Here is a 17,159-nt window from a genome sequence, read left to right on the forward strand (position 1 = left end):
CGACATAGGCGTAGGATTTGAAACGGCAAGAATATGGTTCAAATCCCTTCCGAGGCCGTTCCCCATAGCGCGGGCTTGCTATTCAGCTTCGTAGCATCAGACAGTCCAGGAAGGTATTCGATGGCCGGCGAGAGCTTTTTTATCATGTAGTAAATCTGAAAACTAAGGACTCAGATGACCATCCCCTGAGTACTGCCAGATTTTTACTGACTAAACCCTCCATGAGCCTTCACCGAACATTTCCAAGTTACGAGCTGATCGGAGAGACCTAGAATGTCTGAAAGGCAAAGCAAGCAGAGGAAAATATACAAAATGGAGTAGCATCTTATCATCATAGCCCTGAATGAGTTGGAAAAGCCTTCTTTGCTGCAACCATGAACAAGTTGCTTATTATTCACCTTAAGATCAGGCCGGAGACGAATTGTTTGTAGAATACTTTCTGGATTGGGGACTAGAGTAACATTTAATCCGTTAAATTATCTCTGTCTGATATTGTCTTTTTTTTTAATGCATATTTTTTATACTCCATTGCTTCAGCAATTTCAATAGCGAATCCACAATCAACGTATCTTCTAAAATCCGTCTTGAAAGTGCTAAAAAAGAAATAACCGAGCTAGCTCTAGTACCTGCATGGAAATTAGCATGCAGAAAGAGAGTTTGCAAACATCTAACCACACAACCGCAAGGACCACTTCCGAAATAAGACACTCCCGGTACAGTTTATCTTATTTTGCTGACACGTTCACGTTTTCCTGTCCTGCAAGCACACAAATTAGATCTCCTCGGACTGGTCGCTCGTGATAAAGCAAGCCTGATAAACCTGAAGCAATTTCTTTCCATCTGCAATAAAAAATGTACCTTAATGTGGAATTTGTGTGTGTGTAAGCGCCAGCAGTTTTACTATCCTTCGGGGAGTCTTTTTCGAGGACGCAAGCAAAAAAAAGCAACGAAAAACAAAATGAATTGCAGTTTATATCGTTCGTACCTCCACACTCTATAACTAGGAGAATTAGTAGGGAATGGCAGGCAGTGGCCATAACAATACGAGGATCGTAAATTCAGACGGATTAAGAGAGTACATCTTTCGAAACGCAATTAACAAGCGTCTCGCCCCCATTCTTTGGATATTTGTGGGCACATGTTACCCGTGGCTTATGTTCTCGTGGGCAGCTAAGACATGTACCATTGCGCACTCCGTTAAATGCAATCAAATGGAACATTTTACGGCGTCCTTGTAAAGAAAGCTGAGAGAGAGAAAGCGATATCACTCTGGGCATCGGATAATCCATTACACGTTCAGGGGACATGGTTTTGTTATTAGCATCGGTCACAGATTAGTGGGCTTGTTTTAATACCATACAAACAGGCACCTCATGTAAATAGATTAATCCAATTGATATGTTTTTACATCTTACCCGTTTCTTTTCTATCTTCCTCTTACAGTGTTTGGACATGAAATAGGCGAGTGTCCCGATGATGAAACGTATTAGAAAAATGGACAGAGGAGCTCCTCTGTGGGAAGTTATCTGTCGTCGTAGTCTGGTGGTTTCTTCCTTCTTTTATTAGTCTAGACTTTTACGTAGATAATTTTTGGAAGCAACTTTACGCTACGAACCTTATACGTTTTGTGTTTAGGGTAGGGAACGAGGGAACACAGTAATTTATTAAATACTAGAGGCAGCTTTAATTTTAGGATGCTTTCCGTTCCGCCTAACCGTTGAGGCCGTATAAGGAGGAAGAGATTTCGTGTTTTTTAAATTTAACAATTTTTTGTTTTTGAGTTCATGCATTCGGATGATGATTTAAAACACATCAGCATCAAGCTCCTAATTATGTTAGATAGAATAACTCAATATTTATATCGGAAACAATATAGGTCACCATTCTTAAGCACTAACAACGCCGATACATGTACATCCGATAATTTCCCAAAACGACGCCATATCCGTCCGCAACCAGCTTCGTTTCCACCCCAGCACTGTCTGGTGAGCTGCGAGCCCGTTCCTAAATCTAACCCCCTCGTTTCTTCCGCCCTAATCGCCACCCTCCTTCTTTTCCTTCATCGCTTCACGGAACCGTTCCTCGAACAGGGACAGCTCGGATAGCAGATCGGTGATGGCGTTCATGAACGCTTCGTGAGGGGAATATTCCGACGTCGTTTGGATGCGCAGTACGAACTTGTGCTCCAGCGGATGGGGAAGTTTGTAGCCAGCGAACAACACGTTCGGATCCTTCAGCAGTTGACTGGATGTGGGCGGGCGGTGAGGTTTGGTAGATTAAGTGCGAACGGGAAAAAAATAGAAAGAGGACACATATTGTAAATCAACCGCGGCGGTACGGCACACGACGCGTTGGGGACAGGAACACTCACTTGCGGATCATGTTTCCTAACGTGTGGTCTTCCTTGTTGACGGTAAATATCGCTGCATTCGGTACTTTCATGTCCAGTTCTTTGATGATCCTGGAGAACGCAAAAAAAAAAAAACACACACGATTCGGTTAGGAGTTTTCGATGCAACAAGAACCACACGAGAGGATATGCCGGGTTCTACCGGTGCAGACATCTTCAAGCGCAAACTTACTTTTTCTCTCCTTCGTACAGAAGGAAAGATTCGAAGGTGGGTGGTGCGTTCATGGTTGGCGAAGGAACAACGGCGTATGTTAGTACCAAATAAACGAGCTAAAGTACAATAATTAATAGTATTTTATACGAAATTGAGTCCACACAACTATTTATCACACCAAACGAAGTTGTTTACAGCGTTACATTGAGAGTACTGCCTTCTTCCTATTCTTTTTCTCTGTTCTGGCGGTTCGCCAAAATGACAGTTCATGAAGCAACAAAATAAAATCGCTGGAGTACAAAAACGGTCGATCGCGTGGATGACAGTGTTTTATTTTACTTCAATTTATATTTTGTTCAAACAAATAACTTTATATATTATTTATTACACAATCATGTAAGTAAAATTATGTCAACCTACATCTCTAAAGCTGCACAACAATGTTACATTGTTTTGAAAAGCCAAAGTGAAGCGTATATGAAGCGTAGCGTTAATAAATCTGTTTTCACATAATTTTATAATCATTTTTTATTTTAAACAATATAACACGTAATTTGCAACAATTTTCGCGCCTCACTATACAAAACTTAAATGCTTTCGCTGTGTATAGCAGCTTTTTAACCAATTTTACACATATCAGCCTGCTCGTAACGGTCCATTCACAACTGACAGCGTACCGCGTACCAAATGTCAGCATCCGTCGCAGCGTATACCGAGCTGCGCTTGGTGTGGCTGTTTCGTCCTGCTGCTGCTGTTGGCTCACAATAACGCAGGCAAATGCGTGTTCCAGTTTCTTCCTCGGCTCGTAGTCGTTTTTCGTGGCCCGAATAGATCGAATGTCCTGTGGCCTTCCCGTGCGAGTACCGGGTAGAGCATACCGAGCAAAAGGCGTTCGAAGGCATGTGGAAAAGTGCAAATTGTTCGTAAAATTGCTGCCTGTGCAAGCCAACCAGAGTGCGTGCGTGTGTGATTGTGTATGTGTACAGGTATCAGGGGTAGGTGTTTCCGGACGAGTTCCCGTATCCTGACAGGGAAAAGGTTGATGCCTTTCTTTTCGAAGGGTTGGTGCCAACCCAAAACCGTGTGTACTGATCGATGGATTCCGTAATCAAATCCGTTTTTTGCAAGCGGAAACATCCCGCGGACGGTGGTGGTGCAACCAGAATCAATCAAATCCCTTCGGGTTATTCGGGAGGTAACACAACGGAGAAACACGGTGGCCCATCTATGCTTGCTTCGGGAGGCTCGACTTCCTCTCCATGCGCTGAGGCTGGTGCCTTTCATTCCGGGGGCTTGGTTTGGTTGTTCTCGGTTCTCGATTGTTGCGTCTGCGGCTGCTGTCAAAGAAGGGCGTTCATGTGTGTGCGTGCTTGTTTTTTCTTTTTGTTTTATCTCCCTATGGCTCACACCTGCACACAGCCGGGAGCTCCATTGTTGCCGTAATGAAACGTCAATTAAAAACCATCCCAATCCGCATTCGAACAGTGCGTGAGTGCGTGCAGTTCGTTTAGGTCGCGTAGTGTGCCATGATTTTTGGTGGCAAATGGTGCCAATAGTACGCAAAGAAGCGGCGAACCAGTACAGTTGTGTGTAGTGGGTGGGGGCCACTCTGATGCCAGCTGTTTGTTTTGGACGTAGATTCCTTGTCAGAGTTCTGTTCCGTGTCTTCGCCTTTTTATGCTTTCTGGCTCTTAATAGCTTTTCGTGCATATGTAAAATATCCCACCTGCGACGCATCCAGCTTCCCGAAACACCACGAAATAGGGCACAATTCCTTGTAAAGTGTGAAAAAAAAGACGGCGCGTCATTGTGTGGAGAATTTCTTTGACAGCGGCTGTCAGTAGCCAAATTCGGGATTTTTTTGTGCGTGTGTGCCTTTTTTCGGGAAAAAAGGAAGAATATCCATTTTGGAAAGTCCTGGAGAAGCAATGAGGAAGAAAAGTGAAGCCCGCTCATCGCATCCGCCTGTGGAAAATGAGAGGAAAAAAAGAAGTGAAGAAGAAAACGCCGAATAAATGCTTCCTATTGTTTCTTCTTTTTATAGGATGAAAAGTTGTTGTTCTATGGAAAGGGGTTCGTCTTGAGGGGGTGGTACAGTGTGTAGTGTTTATTTGTGCGTGCTGTGTTTGTGTGCGTGCGTGTCCGGTTTCGTGAGTAAGTGCGTGTATGCACACGGTGCGAGTTAAACGGATCTAAGCGAACGAGCGAGAAGTGCTGGAGAATCCGGTTTGTTGTACAGAAGGTTTTTCGGTCTAGTCCCGTTGTTGTTCTTGTGCGTCTCTGCATGTATCGCTGATCGAAGCAGGCGGTTGTTGTTTACATGCAGATAAGAGGGCGTACCCTTTCATCAAAGTAACCACCGCTCACCGGTCAGAAGCAACAGCAGAACAAGCGCAATCAGAAAACTGCGACTGTGTAAAAAAGTTGAATTCTTAATACCGGAACCGACCAAAAGCCAACCGGAAAGCGTGTAATATATTGCCCTCACACTAACACTATGGCTGAAGCGGCAAGCAGCGGAGCGGCGGCAGCAGCAGCTAGTGCTGCTGGACCAGCAGCCGGCAGTACATCAGCATCGGCCGCCAACAACAACGGCGTCGTCAACACGAACCCGAACGCAGAAGTCATCCGCGGTCAGGTGTTTGAGGTTGGTCCTCGGTACACCAATCTGGCCTACATCGGCGAAGGAGCCTACGGAATGGTTGTGTAAGTATTGTTTCCCACCACAAATTCTTGCTTCGTTCGGCAGCAGCGTTGCCACCCGACTTGATGACCTACTTTTAGCGAACCGAGCGTTCCTTTGCCGCGGGAAGTTCGTTGTTTTTTTTTTTTCTTGTCATCTTTACCCTGCCGGTCGTATTCCCTTTTTTTCGCATCTGTAGGCTATTTGTACATGTGGAAAAGGTGACGTTTGCTGGAAAAGACGTCACCAGAAGGATCAAACTAAGCAATGCCTACTAGACGGTCGTATAGTCGACAGAAAAAAAAGCAACCCAAGTCCCATAAATAGGATAAGGATAAGAAGCTTCCGGATAAAAATACCACCGGCCATTCAGTTTGCCGCAAGATGCAAATAGAATTGCGCCTGTTACGTCGATTAAGAGACGCACGCACGGCCAACGGTATCATTACGAAGGAGGCGTTTACCGTAAGTGGCAGAAATCAATATCATACCCGAGTTTTAGTACTCCCTGCTTACGTAGGTGTTGGCTCCTTTACAGCGTTCTGTTTGTTGATGGGGGCGGTTGAAAGCAGCATTAACTCTCGAGCTGGTGTTTTGTTGGTGGACGAGAGGCAGCCTTTGCCCAACGCCATCGCGTCTACCAAGGATAAGGCATCGACCGCTTGCTACCGTAATCGCTGCTTTTTCTTGCTTACCGTAATCGACGCACACAAGCAACCGAGACCCCCCCCCCCCCCCCCCCCCTCATCATGCGCCCTGATAACGAATGCCATGCCCTTTTACCTTTGGGCAACGCAAGCCTGTACTGGACAGACAAGAGTCGGTGCCGGGAGGATGTGTCTGTCAGCATTGATTCGGTTACAAAGGGCGCGCTGTTTTAATGTGGCGACGCTCCGTTGCAATTCTGAGGCTTCCGACCCGGTTGGGATTGTTCACAGTCTTGGCACTTTACGTCATTAATACGCGGCTCTTAATGGTGGCCTCATATGTTCTGGATGGTGCTTAAGACATTTACTACAAAAAAAACAATAACATCGAAATATGTAGGCCATGTTTAGGTCCAAAAACGATTCAAATATGTTCGAAAAAATAACTTATTCTATCTCGCTAAAAAAAAAGGTGGAATTGTTTTCTTTTTTCTCTTTTTCAGAGAGATTCGTCTCTAACTCCCGAAATTTCTTGGATATTGTATCCAAGGATTGTCAGCTAGAGGATATTGTATGCTGATGATCCTTCCTGTAGATTCCTAGAAAATGAAATTTCTAATGAATATGTTTTCCATGTAATGAAACCGCAGGATTCGAGCGCAGCAGGGATGCTGCATACCATTACGGTTAAAATGAAAATATAAACTGAATCAATTTATCGAATATGAATGATGCGCTCGAGTTGGGTTGTTCTATGGTATATCGTTATATTACACAGAGCCATATGTTTTACATGTCATTTTAAATCATTTGCATTTAATTTGAAGTAATGGTGTGTTTCTTCATACATTTATCCCTTCATAAAAAGGAATGTTGGGAAAAGCGAATGGAGATTCAGCAGTGCATGATGAACACAAGACACTTTCCATTGGCATTGCATTTCATTTCATAATAATTTCTCTGGACATTCCATTGGAGCTGGAAGCTAGAGAATCGTAATGCAATGCCAATGCAATTATCGTTCATGGATACTTGTCTACTAATAGACCTCACATTCAAAAAAATGTTCTGATAAAACAGACCTCGGCCACTGAAGAGCCTTGAGTCCCAAGAGACATCACAGATAAAGCAGTTTCTTTTAACTACAGGCTTTGTTCTACGAAAGACAACATAATCAAAGAGATCTCGCCATACAAGGATCTTAGCCTACCAAAGAACTCACCGTCTATAATACCTTGTCTAGCAAAGATATCATACACTACATCGAAAAGGTCTCATCGTAGCAAGAACACTATACCCTAGACGGTTAACCATTTGCGTACAAAATGTAGTCGAATTGCAAAAATTGATGAATAATAAATTCGAGATCATCATCATCACCATCATGTTAGCTCATCATCATCATCATCATCATCAACAATAGATCTCCAGGAAACTCGATCCCTGGCTGCAGCTTCCTATCCATGTAATCCCGATCTCCTACAGGTCTCTTTTCACTAGATCCAACCAACAAACTCGCTGTGCTATGCCCCAGCCATCGTATCCTGCCGGTCTTTGCCACCGTCAGGATGTCGCTCAAACACGCCAAGAGCGTTTGTATCCTCCGCTCGGATGGTCCAAGCCTCGTGGCCATCTGACATCGTTATCCGAAGTTACGACAGTCCCAAGATAGCAGAACTCCTCTACTACCTCGAGGTTGTCGCCGTCGACTAACACGCTGCTTCCTACTCGGACTCTATCGCGATCAGAGCCTCCGGCAAGCAGGTATTTCGTCTTCGTCGCATTGATCAGCAATCCAATTCTTGCTACTTCACGTTTCAGTCGGGTGCACGGCTCACACCAATTAGTAAATTCGAGATAATGGTTCCAAAAACACTCTCACAAACACTCACAAAAGCGTGGAACAAATGGTTACACATTTGTATGCAAATCGTATAAAAATAATCTACCGCATAATACATTTTTTTGTAAGCAATTGAATTCGTCGTAAGACTGTTCACTGTATTGAATTTAAATTTAAATAAACATCCAACCTGTAAATAATGGCAGAGAAATCACTTAAGCTGGTGCGTTACTTAATTGATTGTTATCGGCAGTACTATATCTCTAGCGGCAGTACCTAAAATTCGCAACAGATACACTGCCTATAAATGTGCAAATTTGTAACGTGTAACCAAAGGCGTGTGGTACGTTCAAAGCGAGAAGTGTTGCTGGTCACGTGTTCCTTCGAACGCCTCCAGACTATACGGTCCTTCCGTCCTTTCTAGTGCATAATAATAATACCTACTAGCACAGCAGTACGTCTAGCAACGCGTAACCTACCTGGTTGAGTGCGTCAGCAAGTGTAGAGCGCTTCCTGGTCATTGTGTAAATGGGGAATATTAGCAGCATCTTCTGCTGCTGCTGCCTCCCTGGAACCATCGATAGCTTAGTGTCGTTGATGGTGGTGCTGTGCTGTGCTGTGCTGTGTCTGTCCTGTTATTACTTTGCTTCGATTTAGCTACAGGCTTAGAGGAGGATGCTGGGGCACGTACACGACGGTCCCGTATATCTGGGGTTCTGTGAGTTCTGGGGAAGATTAACCCTTGGCAGCCTAGCTAGGGCAACAGTTTCAACGGTAAAAGAACTGAGAAATAAATATTTTCTTGTCGTGCGCTACATGTTATTGAAAACAAATTTTAAAGTCTTTTACTGAGACATGCATGCCTCCAAAACTTCCACCAATGAAAATCTTTTTTTTTTTTTGCATCCACCTCACTTGCAAGGTTAACCATATTTTTCTTCCAACTGTTGTTATGTGCCAGAATCCAGAATACGCTTAAGCTGGAGGAAAAAAATAAAGGTTGGATGTTTCTACGTGCCATTCCTTCCGTGTTCGCTGCGGATACGGGTACGCATCTGGTTGACGTACTTCCTCCGGGGATTACCGTGATTATGGGACGGTCTTGTTGTTGTGTTCCCTTGCCTTACTTTCTGTTTTGCTGCTTGGGCATTTTTGTGTCGGTGTTTGATCTTTTGACAAAGCGACAACACAGAATGAGCGAATGAGATAGGAAGAGTATAGGAGATAAAATGGAAAACTTCCGGCTACAGTTTTCCGATCCTGTTTTTCCCCTTTTGCATGGCTTTTCTTTTCAGTCCGTCGGAAAAGAGGAAGTTTTTGAAAGGATGAGCAAAATATGTTCCTGTCAGAGTGAATTTCTTCAAAACACATTCCTTCTTTGGCCTGACCTGAGCTGTCAGAGCGTGTGACGGAGCCGAGACTTTATGGCGATTTCTATAAAAGAAGTACAGAATAAAGTTATATTTGACGCTTACCTTTGGTACCTTTGTTTGATAGCTGTTTTATCGCTTGATTCAGATAAGGAGATGCTGGTGCAGGATGAACAATGGATAATTAAAATGGAAAAAAGAGGATTGGGTGAAATAATATTTTCTCATTTTTTTTCCAATAATTTTCATTTCCCCTTAGTTTGAGTTCTTAATGTGATTGGTGGCGGTTGGTTCAGTTCCAAAAGTGGTGGAGGCACTTGTCTTTCAGACGGCAAAGTAGGTACCGAAGCCTATTTAGACCGTCTCCCCGTATTTTAAACTGTCAATCAAACTACGAGTTACATAAAGTCAAGTGTGCCAACAATGGCAGGACGTGATCTGTCTAGGTTTTAGAACCAAATGAGAAGAGGAAAACCAAAAAGTCTAGAATGAATTGCCATGAAAAGATGGACCTATCAGAGATGTTTAGTAAGTGACAATTAAACAACAAAACGGGCGAAGTTATGGTGGCTGAAAAAACAGATCAGAACCCTTGGCCGGATACGTTACATACAAACTTACTTATTTTGCGGCTAGCTGCAGATGTTCTAGATACCGCTTTCAAACCAGCACCATCGACGGGTCATGCTTTTGAAATCATCATCATTCCAGCTCAACTTAAACCTATCATTCCTCCTCTTAAGGATTAAAAAGGCTTTGAGAGACTTGATCGTCCGGCGCCATTTCTCGTGACATGTCTAACCCTCGGGAAACTAATTTCCTGCACAACAGTATAATCACCAAGCAATTGACCTAGGATGCCGATTCTCTCATTGTTCTGAGCATTTTTGTTTTTGTTATCTGCTATTTATATTTCTGGCCTAATAATGAAAATGCAATTATTTATTAACAAAAATTGTTTTATTCATTTTCAAAGTGTTCTCCAGCCTGATTCATACACTTTTGCATGTGCTCAAACCCATTGTCGAAACACTTTTTCCACTCTGATTGAGATACTTTCAAAACGTGGCTTTTGAACAGCATCCTCTGGGGACAAAAATCGTTGACCACGCGTTTTTTTTCTCGATGTGCGCGAATGCGAATGCAATGCTTAGAATTGATTCGTCTTCTGTTGTTCGTTTTTCGAATTTCTCTGAAGACTTCACCTTTTTTACAGCCACATGTTTGTGCAAAATAGTGTTTAGGCTGGGGGAAGATGTGCCCAAATATGCCCCCTTTATCTCACGGTATTTCACATGACGATCTTGTGCAATTAGATCTCGAACGGTATCAATATTCTCAGGCACAACGCCCGTTTTTGGACGACATTCTCAAAATTCGTCATTGAGCCAGCGTCGACCATGATTAAATTCATTATCCCAGTTTTTAACAGTGCTATAGGATGATGCTTCATCGCCATACAAAGATTTGAGTTCTTCTAAGCAGTTTTGTCTTGATATTTTACGTCGAAAATTGTGAAAAATGATCGCACAAAGATGTTCACGAGCCATTTCCATTTTTGTTTTTTTGCAAAACTTATTTGATCAAGTCAATTTAAACATCACAAATGATGGTGTGATAATGCTCCAAAATGTCAAACTTTCGAATAAAAATAACAGACTGCATCTGGCAACGTTTCTTGTGGCCTAGGCCAGAAATATATGTAGCAGCCAACGTAAGAAAAAATAGTTATTTTTCAAAACACCTTCGAGCCTGATACTATGGTGGTTTCTCAAAGCAAGTACCTCATGCTGTAACTCACAAAAAAAAACTTCATTCTAGCGTTCGATACTGTAATCCGGTAATTAAAAACGCGTGAGTTCCAAAGTAGTACTACGGGAAAACTCACATTCTTATCAAAAACTCAAGCACTGGCTGTACAACAGCCGCGCATTATCGCCAATCGAAGGGACCGGATGTACGTTTTTATTGGCGCTCTGTTAAAGAAGATCACGCTCAAGCGTACCTGTCCTCCGAATTGTTTAATGATTCTCGTTGTTTTTGCTTGTTCTGCGTTTCGGAGGCTAAAGAGAGGGACTGTACCAAATATAGCATAAATGGGTCGCGATTTTGCTTTTCGTGTGTAATTAAAATCGTTCCCGAACGTGCCCTTCAGCACGAATAACGTGCAATAGTATTCAACAATTTAGGTGCGTCGAGGAATGGGAAATAATGCAAGCTCAGCAGCGTTCCTCTTGTGCGTGTGAAATTCGAATATTCCGTTTATTGGTATATCATGCTTTCACGCGGTGGCTATTGTGGCCGTTAATTGTTGCGAACTGTCGAAATTGTTGAGATTTTCCAGGTCATTCCGACGCCACGTTGTGTCTAATAATAGCTTCCTCAAGTTGTGTGCTTATCATGGCAATTTAACGGAGATATAAGCAGCACCTAGATGTAAATGATGTTCGTTGATAAAGAAAGAGTCATTTTGGTAAACGATTTACCGTGTCTTATAGAAAAGTATGTACAGCAGACCGCAACGCACGATGAGATATTAGAGCTTCTGATGTTTCTTCTTTGGAGTCAACGAAGCAGATTTCTTAAGATGTTTAGATTTCTAGCAACATCACGACCACCAGCAGTAGTGGGCACCAAACACAAGAAGATCGTTGTCATTCACTGGGCTGTTTTGCTTATTTTTCCGTGCTAAACATCCATCAGCATATTGCGCCTTTTGCTTCAACCTTCCCACATTCATGTTATGTATTATGTGCAGCAAATAATCGTATCCTTTGGTGCAGAGATAAAAGGAGGTCAAGACTCGCTCCTTTTTTCCACATTGCGCGCAGCATTGATTACGCTTGCAGAAAAGCTACACTACACACACACCCACCCAGGAGCATACCAGAATGTGGAGGGTTCGCCATCTCATCGTCGTGTCGACTCTGACGTCAAGATGTGCCCGTTTCGGTGCGTTTCTGTCGTCCACCGGCACAAACGCAGTCCCGGTAAAAACGGGCAATGGAGCATGTAGGCGCTGTGGGTTCTTTTGTACGAAAAAAAAGGACTAGCCCATCATGACATGCACGCATTATCCAAAACATGAAGGTAGGGAAATGATGTCGGTAGTTTCCCATGCATTTTTTTTTTTGTTGCTTCCTTTGCATCAATACCAAGCTTCACGCACCATCTCGGTCGTTTAGATAGCAGTTTTTTCGTTGGGTATTCCAAGGGTTGCAGTTGTTTGATTTCAATTTTTAGCCTTTTGTGTCGCCCCATTCGTTATCAATGTGACAACGGTCGTCGGTGGTGCGCCGTTTGGAACACATTGCTGTTACACTAATTTTGGTGTAGGTGTGGAGTGGAGTTGGTGTGAGTTTAAAATATGCGGAAGGTACTGACAACATCCTGGTCACGGCACCAAGAATGAAATATAGGGAGCTCTATACCCCTGGAGATAAAACGGCTGAAAAAATTAAGTAGCTTCAAGAATTTTTCCTAACTTAGTCAAAAAAAAGCATAAAATCGTCTTAACTTACCCGCATTATTCTACAAATTCCTCAACAAAAACATTATGATTGCATACATTAAGGCTTTACGAGGCTAGACAACAATAAGCATTATTCGAGTTCAAATACGACTAGAAAAGCGTCGTATACTAACGGTTAAATAATTTATCGATGAAGTTTATTACTCCTCTGATGCTGGCTTTTCTTTGAGCTGCATCCATACTCAAGTCGCCTGCATGTATGCAATATATTTCACTTAAAGCCTGTTAGTCGACAAAATGGGTGTCCAGTCCCTCCCCAAAGCAAATAAAAACCATTTTTCACTACACTTGGCGCTGTGTATCCGCAGAGGTAAACACAGATCGACACATTAACAGTGTGCGAGAGAGAGAGCACTTTACTAAAATAATATCAGAACTCGTACTGCTCCCATCAAACATGGATTCAATTGCTGCGTCTACTTACATTTATGTGTGCGTTCTCTATTTGATAAGTACCGAAATTGGATGCTTGAAAACAAAATACAAAAATTCGCCATTTATCAATGCATGTCCCATAAATGGGAGAGACTTGTGGGTTGAAGGAATCTTATCTAAGCTTAGTAGCCCATCCACACTCCCCCCCCCCCCCCCCCCCCCGAATGTGCGGCACCTTTTTCTTTCGATGCAGTCACATCCCTCTACGGGGGTTTTGAAGTGTTGTTCCCAACCGGCTTGACCGTGTTTTGTGTGTGTGTTGACAAACCGTTCAACCTCTTCGGGTATAGCGACAAACATTGAACCACTCCTATCGCCTGTTGTCGTCTGCGCAACGTGCTCTTATCACCACGGACAGCATTAGCAGCAGTTTGCAGTGAAAACGTACCCTCAGCCAGCTAGCTCCGATCGTTTTGCAGACCCCCCCCCCCCCCCCCCCACCCAGCCCCCAAAAGAACCACTTCTTGCCTAGTGTCTGTATTGGGGACTCTCTTGTAGGGAAAATAAATAGCAAATTGACGTTTTCAATCAACAGAAGCAGTCTGGCGTCTATGTGCCTGTCATCGCTTGAATATTTTCTGCGGTATAAAACGATAAACCGACACTGGGGACACCAGCGCTGCTGCTGTGGCATAATGTATCGTCAAGATATGTGTGGGCTGAAGATTGGTTTCACGCTTTTAATCTCTTTGTCGCGTGCTCTCGTTCAACATCGTCAGCATCTCATTCGGTGTCGTCGCGACAAATAATTTCCACCGTCACGTTTCTTGTGCAGCTTTCCCTTCCCATGAGACAGCAGTGTTAAAATTTTCTTTAATTCAATTTTCCCCGATCCCAAGCGTAAAGCGTTTGCTTGCCACCAGTGAAAGATGGGGTGGAAATATATGACTCGTAATATTTGCACAAAAAGCACCTTCAAAAACCCAGTACAAATGACAACTACCGTGCTCAAAATGGAAGAAAATGCTTGTGAAATGTTATTTTTATTGCACTGTTTTTTTTTTTTTTTGTGCGGATGGCTTTCATCAATTCCATACCATTCCAAGTGATGATTATTAAACATCGGTGCGTTGCGTGCAAGTATTCTTCAGCGGTAACTCATCATCATCATCAACCTTCTCCCTTTCAACACTAACCGGAGGCTTATGATTCGCTTTTTTTCCGAGTCTTATTGGTGTTTAAGTACTCTTCCGGGCCTGATGTTCGGTGGGATGAAAATGGTTTTGGTAGAAAAATCAGAACATAAAAGCAATACTCCGGTGTTGGTTCGGAACACGTAAAACAGCGATTTTATTCGGCTAGTGGAACAATAACCGAAGCTGTCATGTGCACAAAAAGGGCTCAATTGGAAGATACAAATCTCCCGGCTGTGATGGAGTTTTATGATCCTTTTTTCTTCGCCGAAATGATGTGTTCTGCTTTGCGTAGAACGTTGTTGTCTGGTTGTAATTGTTGGGCTTCGGTCATAAAGAGCGTATTTTCCTTTGTTAGGTTGTGCAATCTTGCACAAGGAAATAATTGACCTATTTTAAATAATTTGGGGTTTTGGTGGATGTATATTGAATGAACCTGGTACGTGGTCGTTGTATAAAATCAAATTTCATGAAAGCAACTATAGAAAAATTAAAACTCAAAAATCAAGTTCCAGATAAAGCCTCAGGACCCTGAGTTTTGGAGTATGTAAAGCACCGAAGATCTAAGGCTCTTCGGTCTTCCTGTTCCTTTAAATGTCGTCAGGGTAGCTGCACCGTAAAGCATCTCAGCTAGCTCGAATTTCATTCTTTTTCTCCTGACGTCCCTTCTTGGACTAGCGTGTGTTCTCCGTTAGCGTTGTCGAAGACTCGTACCCGTAGAGTGCATTTCATGTTTTGTTGGAGTCTTCTGGATCGCAGAAGTGTGTGAAGTCCGTAGTTGACACGAATCCCCTAAAAAATGCGCCTTCGGATTTTTCTGCTTACCTTGTTGTCCGAAGTTACGATCATATCAACGTAGAAAAGTCTGCTTTCGAGTCGTAATCAGAGCCTCCGACAAGCAATTACTATGTCCTCCTCACATTGATCCTCGCTTTGAATCTCATTGATTTCATCGAGAATTTCTTGACTTGCGAAAATTCTTCAGACATGTTTATAAAACTGACACTTTGCGAGACATCCTGCCCAAAACTAAGTATTCCTCTGTTCCTTTTTTGCCTATCCCCATCATGTAGAATGTAGGAGTTTCAAACGCTCTAAATCGTATTTAATTTTATTTTCCTTCGGAAAATTCATTAAGACTATCGAATATTTGCGTCGTACGCATCAACCCCTTTAACTCGAATTGATTGATCGCTCTTGCGTGGTTGGTAGAATTTAATTCGAGTCGAATGACACTCCCCTTTGTTTCGCTGTGAATGTAAAGTTTATACATTTTTCATCACATCCTTCCTAGAAGGTGGGAAAGGAATGGTTTCCCTCTTGCCTTCCTTGCCCTTAGGTGGTGGTTTGTGATATAATTCTGCGTACTAATTACATGCTAATCATTGGCAGCAACCGACTACAGCTGATTTACACACCACCGTGTAAGAAAATGATCTGAATGTGTAAATATGCAGGGGCAAAATCTGTTTGATATCAATTAAATCAGTAGATTGGCCCTGGTGTAAACATAACCGGTATCAATGGTTTGGTTGGAAAATGTTTCTTTTCTCCCTGTTTTGGCAGGGTAGATGAAAATTGCTCTGTGCCCCGTAGAGCATAAAGTTTCCTCTGATGTTCTGACAGCAAAAAAAACCTAAATAAATGTTGAATATTTGATGATTTAAAAATATATCTGTTCCATTTCGATGGAACGAGCGAGATGCGCGGTCTAAGGAACGGGCGAGAATGGCGGGCTGAGGAAGGAGAGAGAGGTGCGGGGTGAGGAGCGAACGGAAGGCTGTCCGAGTGGCATCTGTTTTGGCGACAATTGTCTGGAACGGCGGCACCCGCAATTGTTGTTCGATCTCATCGACACCGGCCAGGATTCCGCGAAACCCACCGTAGAATGCAAGCGGGCGGCTTGTGTGGTCGGACGGACCAGAGAAGCGAGGCAAGCGAGTTGCGGCTGTTCGCCGGACCACGTTAAGGGGGAACAGAGAGGGAATGAAGAGATAAGGAGAGAGTGAGAGAAGAGAGGGAATTATGAAATTTATTTGTGACCGAGTGGAGTGGGTCAGTCTGATGAAAACCGCGAATGAGTTAAGTCGCAACCAATAAAGTTGTGCGTACAGGATTACCGTGTTCAGTACATTGCGTTAGGTTATCCGCTGAGATATCACATTGGTCCTTCGAACTTCGGATATTGACCCTTTGTGCTTTGGATATCGGTAAAAATCGCGTCATCATGACTCGAACGCCTCGGACGTCTCGCACTCCAACCGTAAAGCCGGCGCCACAACCCGGTTGGGTGGATGTAATTGTTGCTGTAAGGCCGCATGTGCACATGCGTGACCTTGCGTATGGCGAATTGATTCGCATAAGGGACAACATTGTGCAGGCGAAGGAAGAGGGAAAGGCGCTGACCGCGGTACAGTGCAAAGTGTTCGGGAAGAAGGCAGATAGTGCTTTAGAAGAACACAACAAACATTATGGTGAGATCATAAAACATGACGAAAGTGAAGTGCATGACGCCAAGTTTAAGGAGACAGTGAAATTGCATGAGGAGGTGATGATGGAAATAGAAAGTGCATCTGAAGCCCTTGCGGCACAGTCCATTTCACCAAAAGCATTGATACCTGATCCTAGCGTTTCGTCAGTGATTGTGAATGCTCCGCTTCCTCGGCCAATACCTTCGTTCAGTGGCAAGTATGAGGAGTGGGCGCGGTTTAAAACAATATTCAAAGATATTGTTGACAAAAGTAGTGAAGATTCGCGTATCAAGTTGTATCATCTTGAAAAGGCCTTGAGTGGTGAGGCTGCCAAGGTAATAGATGAGAAAACAATAAACGACGGTAATTATGAACGTGCGTGGCAACTGTTATCCGAACGTTATGATAACAAACGGCGTATGGTAGACTTACATATTAGTGGACTTTTGAATTTGAAAAAAGTGAATGAGGAAAGTTATGT

At 43.2% G+C, this 17,159-nt stretch overlaps 4 protein-coding genes across 4 annotated transcripts in view; 2 read left to right on the forward strand and 2 right to left on the reverse strand.

The window, feature by feature from the left end:
* LOC126563762 (restin homolog) overlaps positions 1-1,507 on the forward strand; it is a 67,240-nt gene extending 65,733 nt beyond the window's left edge. The window contains exon 15 of the mRNA XM_050220470.1: positions 1,444-1,507. Within this exon, the coding sequence (XP_050076427.1) occupies positions 1,444-1,490 (47 nt within the window). The 3' untranslated portion in view covers positions 1,491-1,507. The remainder of the gene's footprint in view (positions 1-1,443) is intronic.
* LOC126564831 (SPRY domain-containing SOCS box protein 3) overlaps positions 1-17,159 on the reverse strand; it is a 321,084-nt gene that overhangs the window by 216,605 nt on the left and 87,320 nt on the right. The window lies entirely within an intron of this gene.
* On the reverse strand, positions 2,021-2,672 carry LOC126565649 (DNA-directed RNA polymerase II subunit RPB11). Its single transcript, XM_050222847.1, has 3 exons — positions 2,583-2,672; positions 2,372-2,461; positions 2,021-2,244 (listed from the first exon to the last, which is right to left on the reverse strand). Exons 1-3 carry the CDS (start codon positions 2,633-2,635, stop codon positions 2,034-2,036), a joined length of 354 nt encoding a protein of 117 aa, XP_050078804.1. The 5' UTR covers positions 2,636-2,672; the 3' UTR covers positions 2,021-2,033.
* LOC126564810 (mitogen-activated protein kinase 1) overlaps positions 5,062-17,159 on the forward strand; it is a 65,130-nt gene continuing 53,032 nt past the window's right edge. Inside the window, exon 1 of the mRNA XM_050221923.1 lies at positions 5,062-5,270. Within this exon, the coding sequence (XP_050077880.1) occupies positions 5,062-5,270 (209 nt within the window). The remainder of the gene's footprint in view (positions 5,271-17,159) is intronic.

The sequence above is a fragment of the Anopheles maculipalpis genome, chromosome 3RL (genome assembly GCF_943734695.1).
Source record: "Anopheles maculipalpis chromosome 3RL, idAnoMacuDA_375_x, whole genome shotgun sequence".
Lineage (NCBI taxonomy): Eukaryota > Metazoa > Arthropoda > Insecta > Diptera > Culicidae > Anopheles > Anopheles maculipalpis.

What these genes read in the sequence shown, in the direction of transcription:
- LOC126565649 (XM_050222847.1), bottom strand. Translation starts at nt 2,635, where the DNA reads ATGAACGCACCACCCACCTTCGAATCTTTCCTTCTGTACGAAGGAGAG. An exon ending in CTGTACGAAGGAGAGAAAAA is followed by an intron (nt 2,462 to 2,582) that starts GTAAGTTTGCGC and finishes TGCGTTCTCCAG; the next exon opens with GATCATCAAAGAACTGGACA. An exon ending in TTAGGAAACATGATCCGCAA is followed by an intron (nt 2,245 to 2,371) that starts GTGAGTGTTCCT and finishes GCCCACATCCAG; the next exon opens with TCAACTGCTGAAGGATCCGA.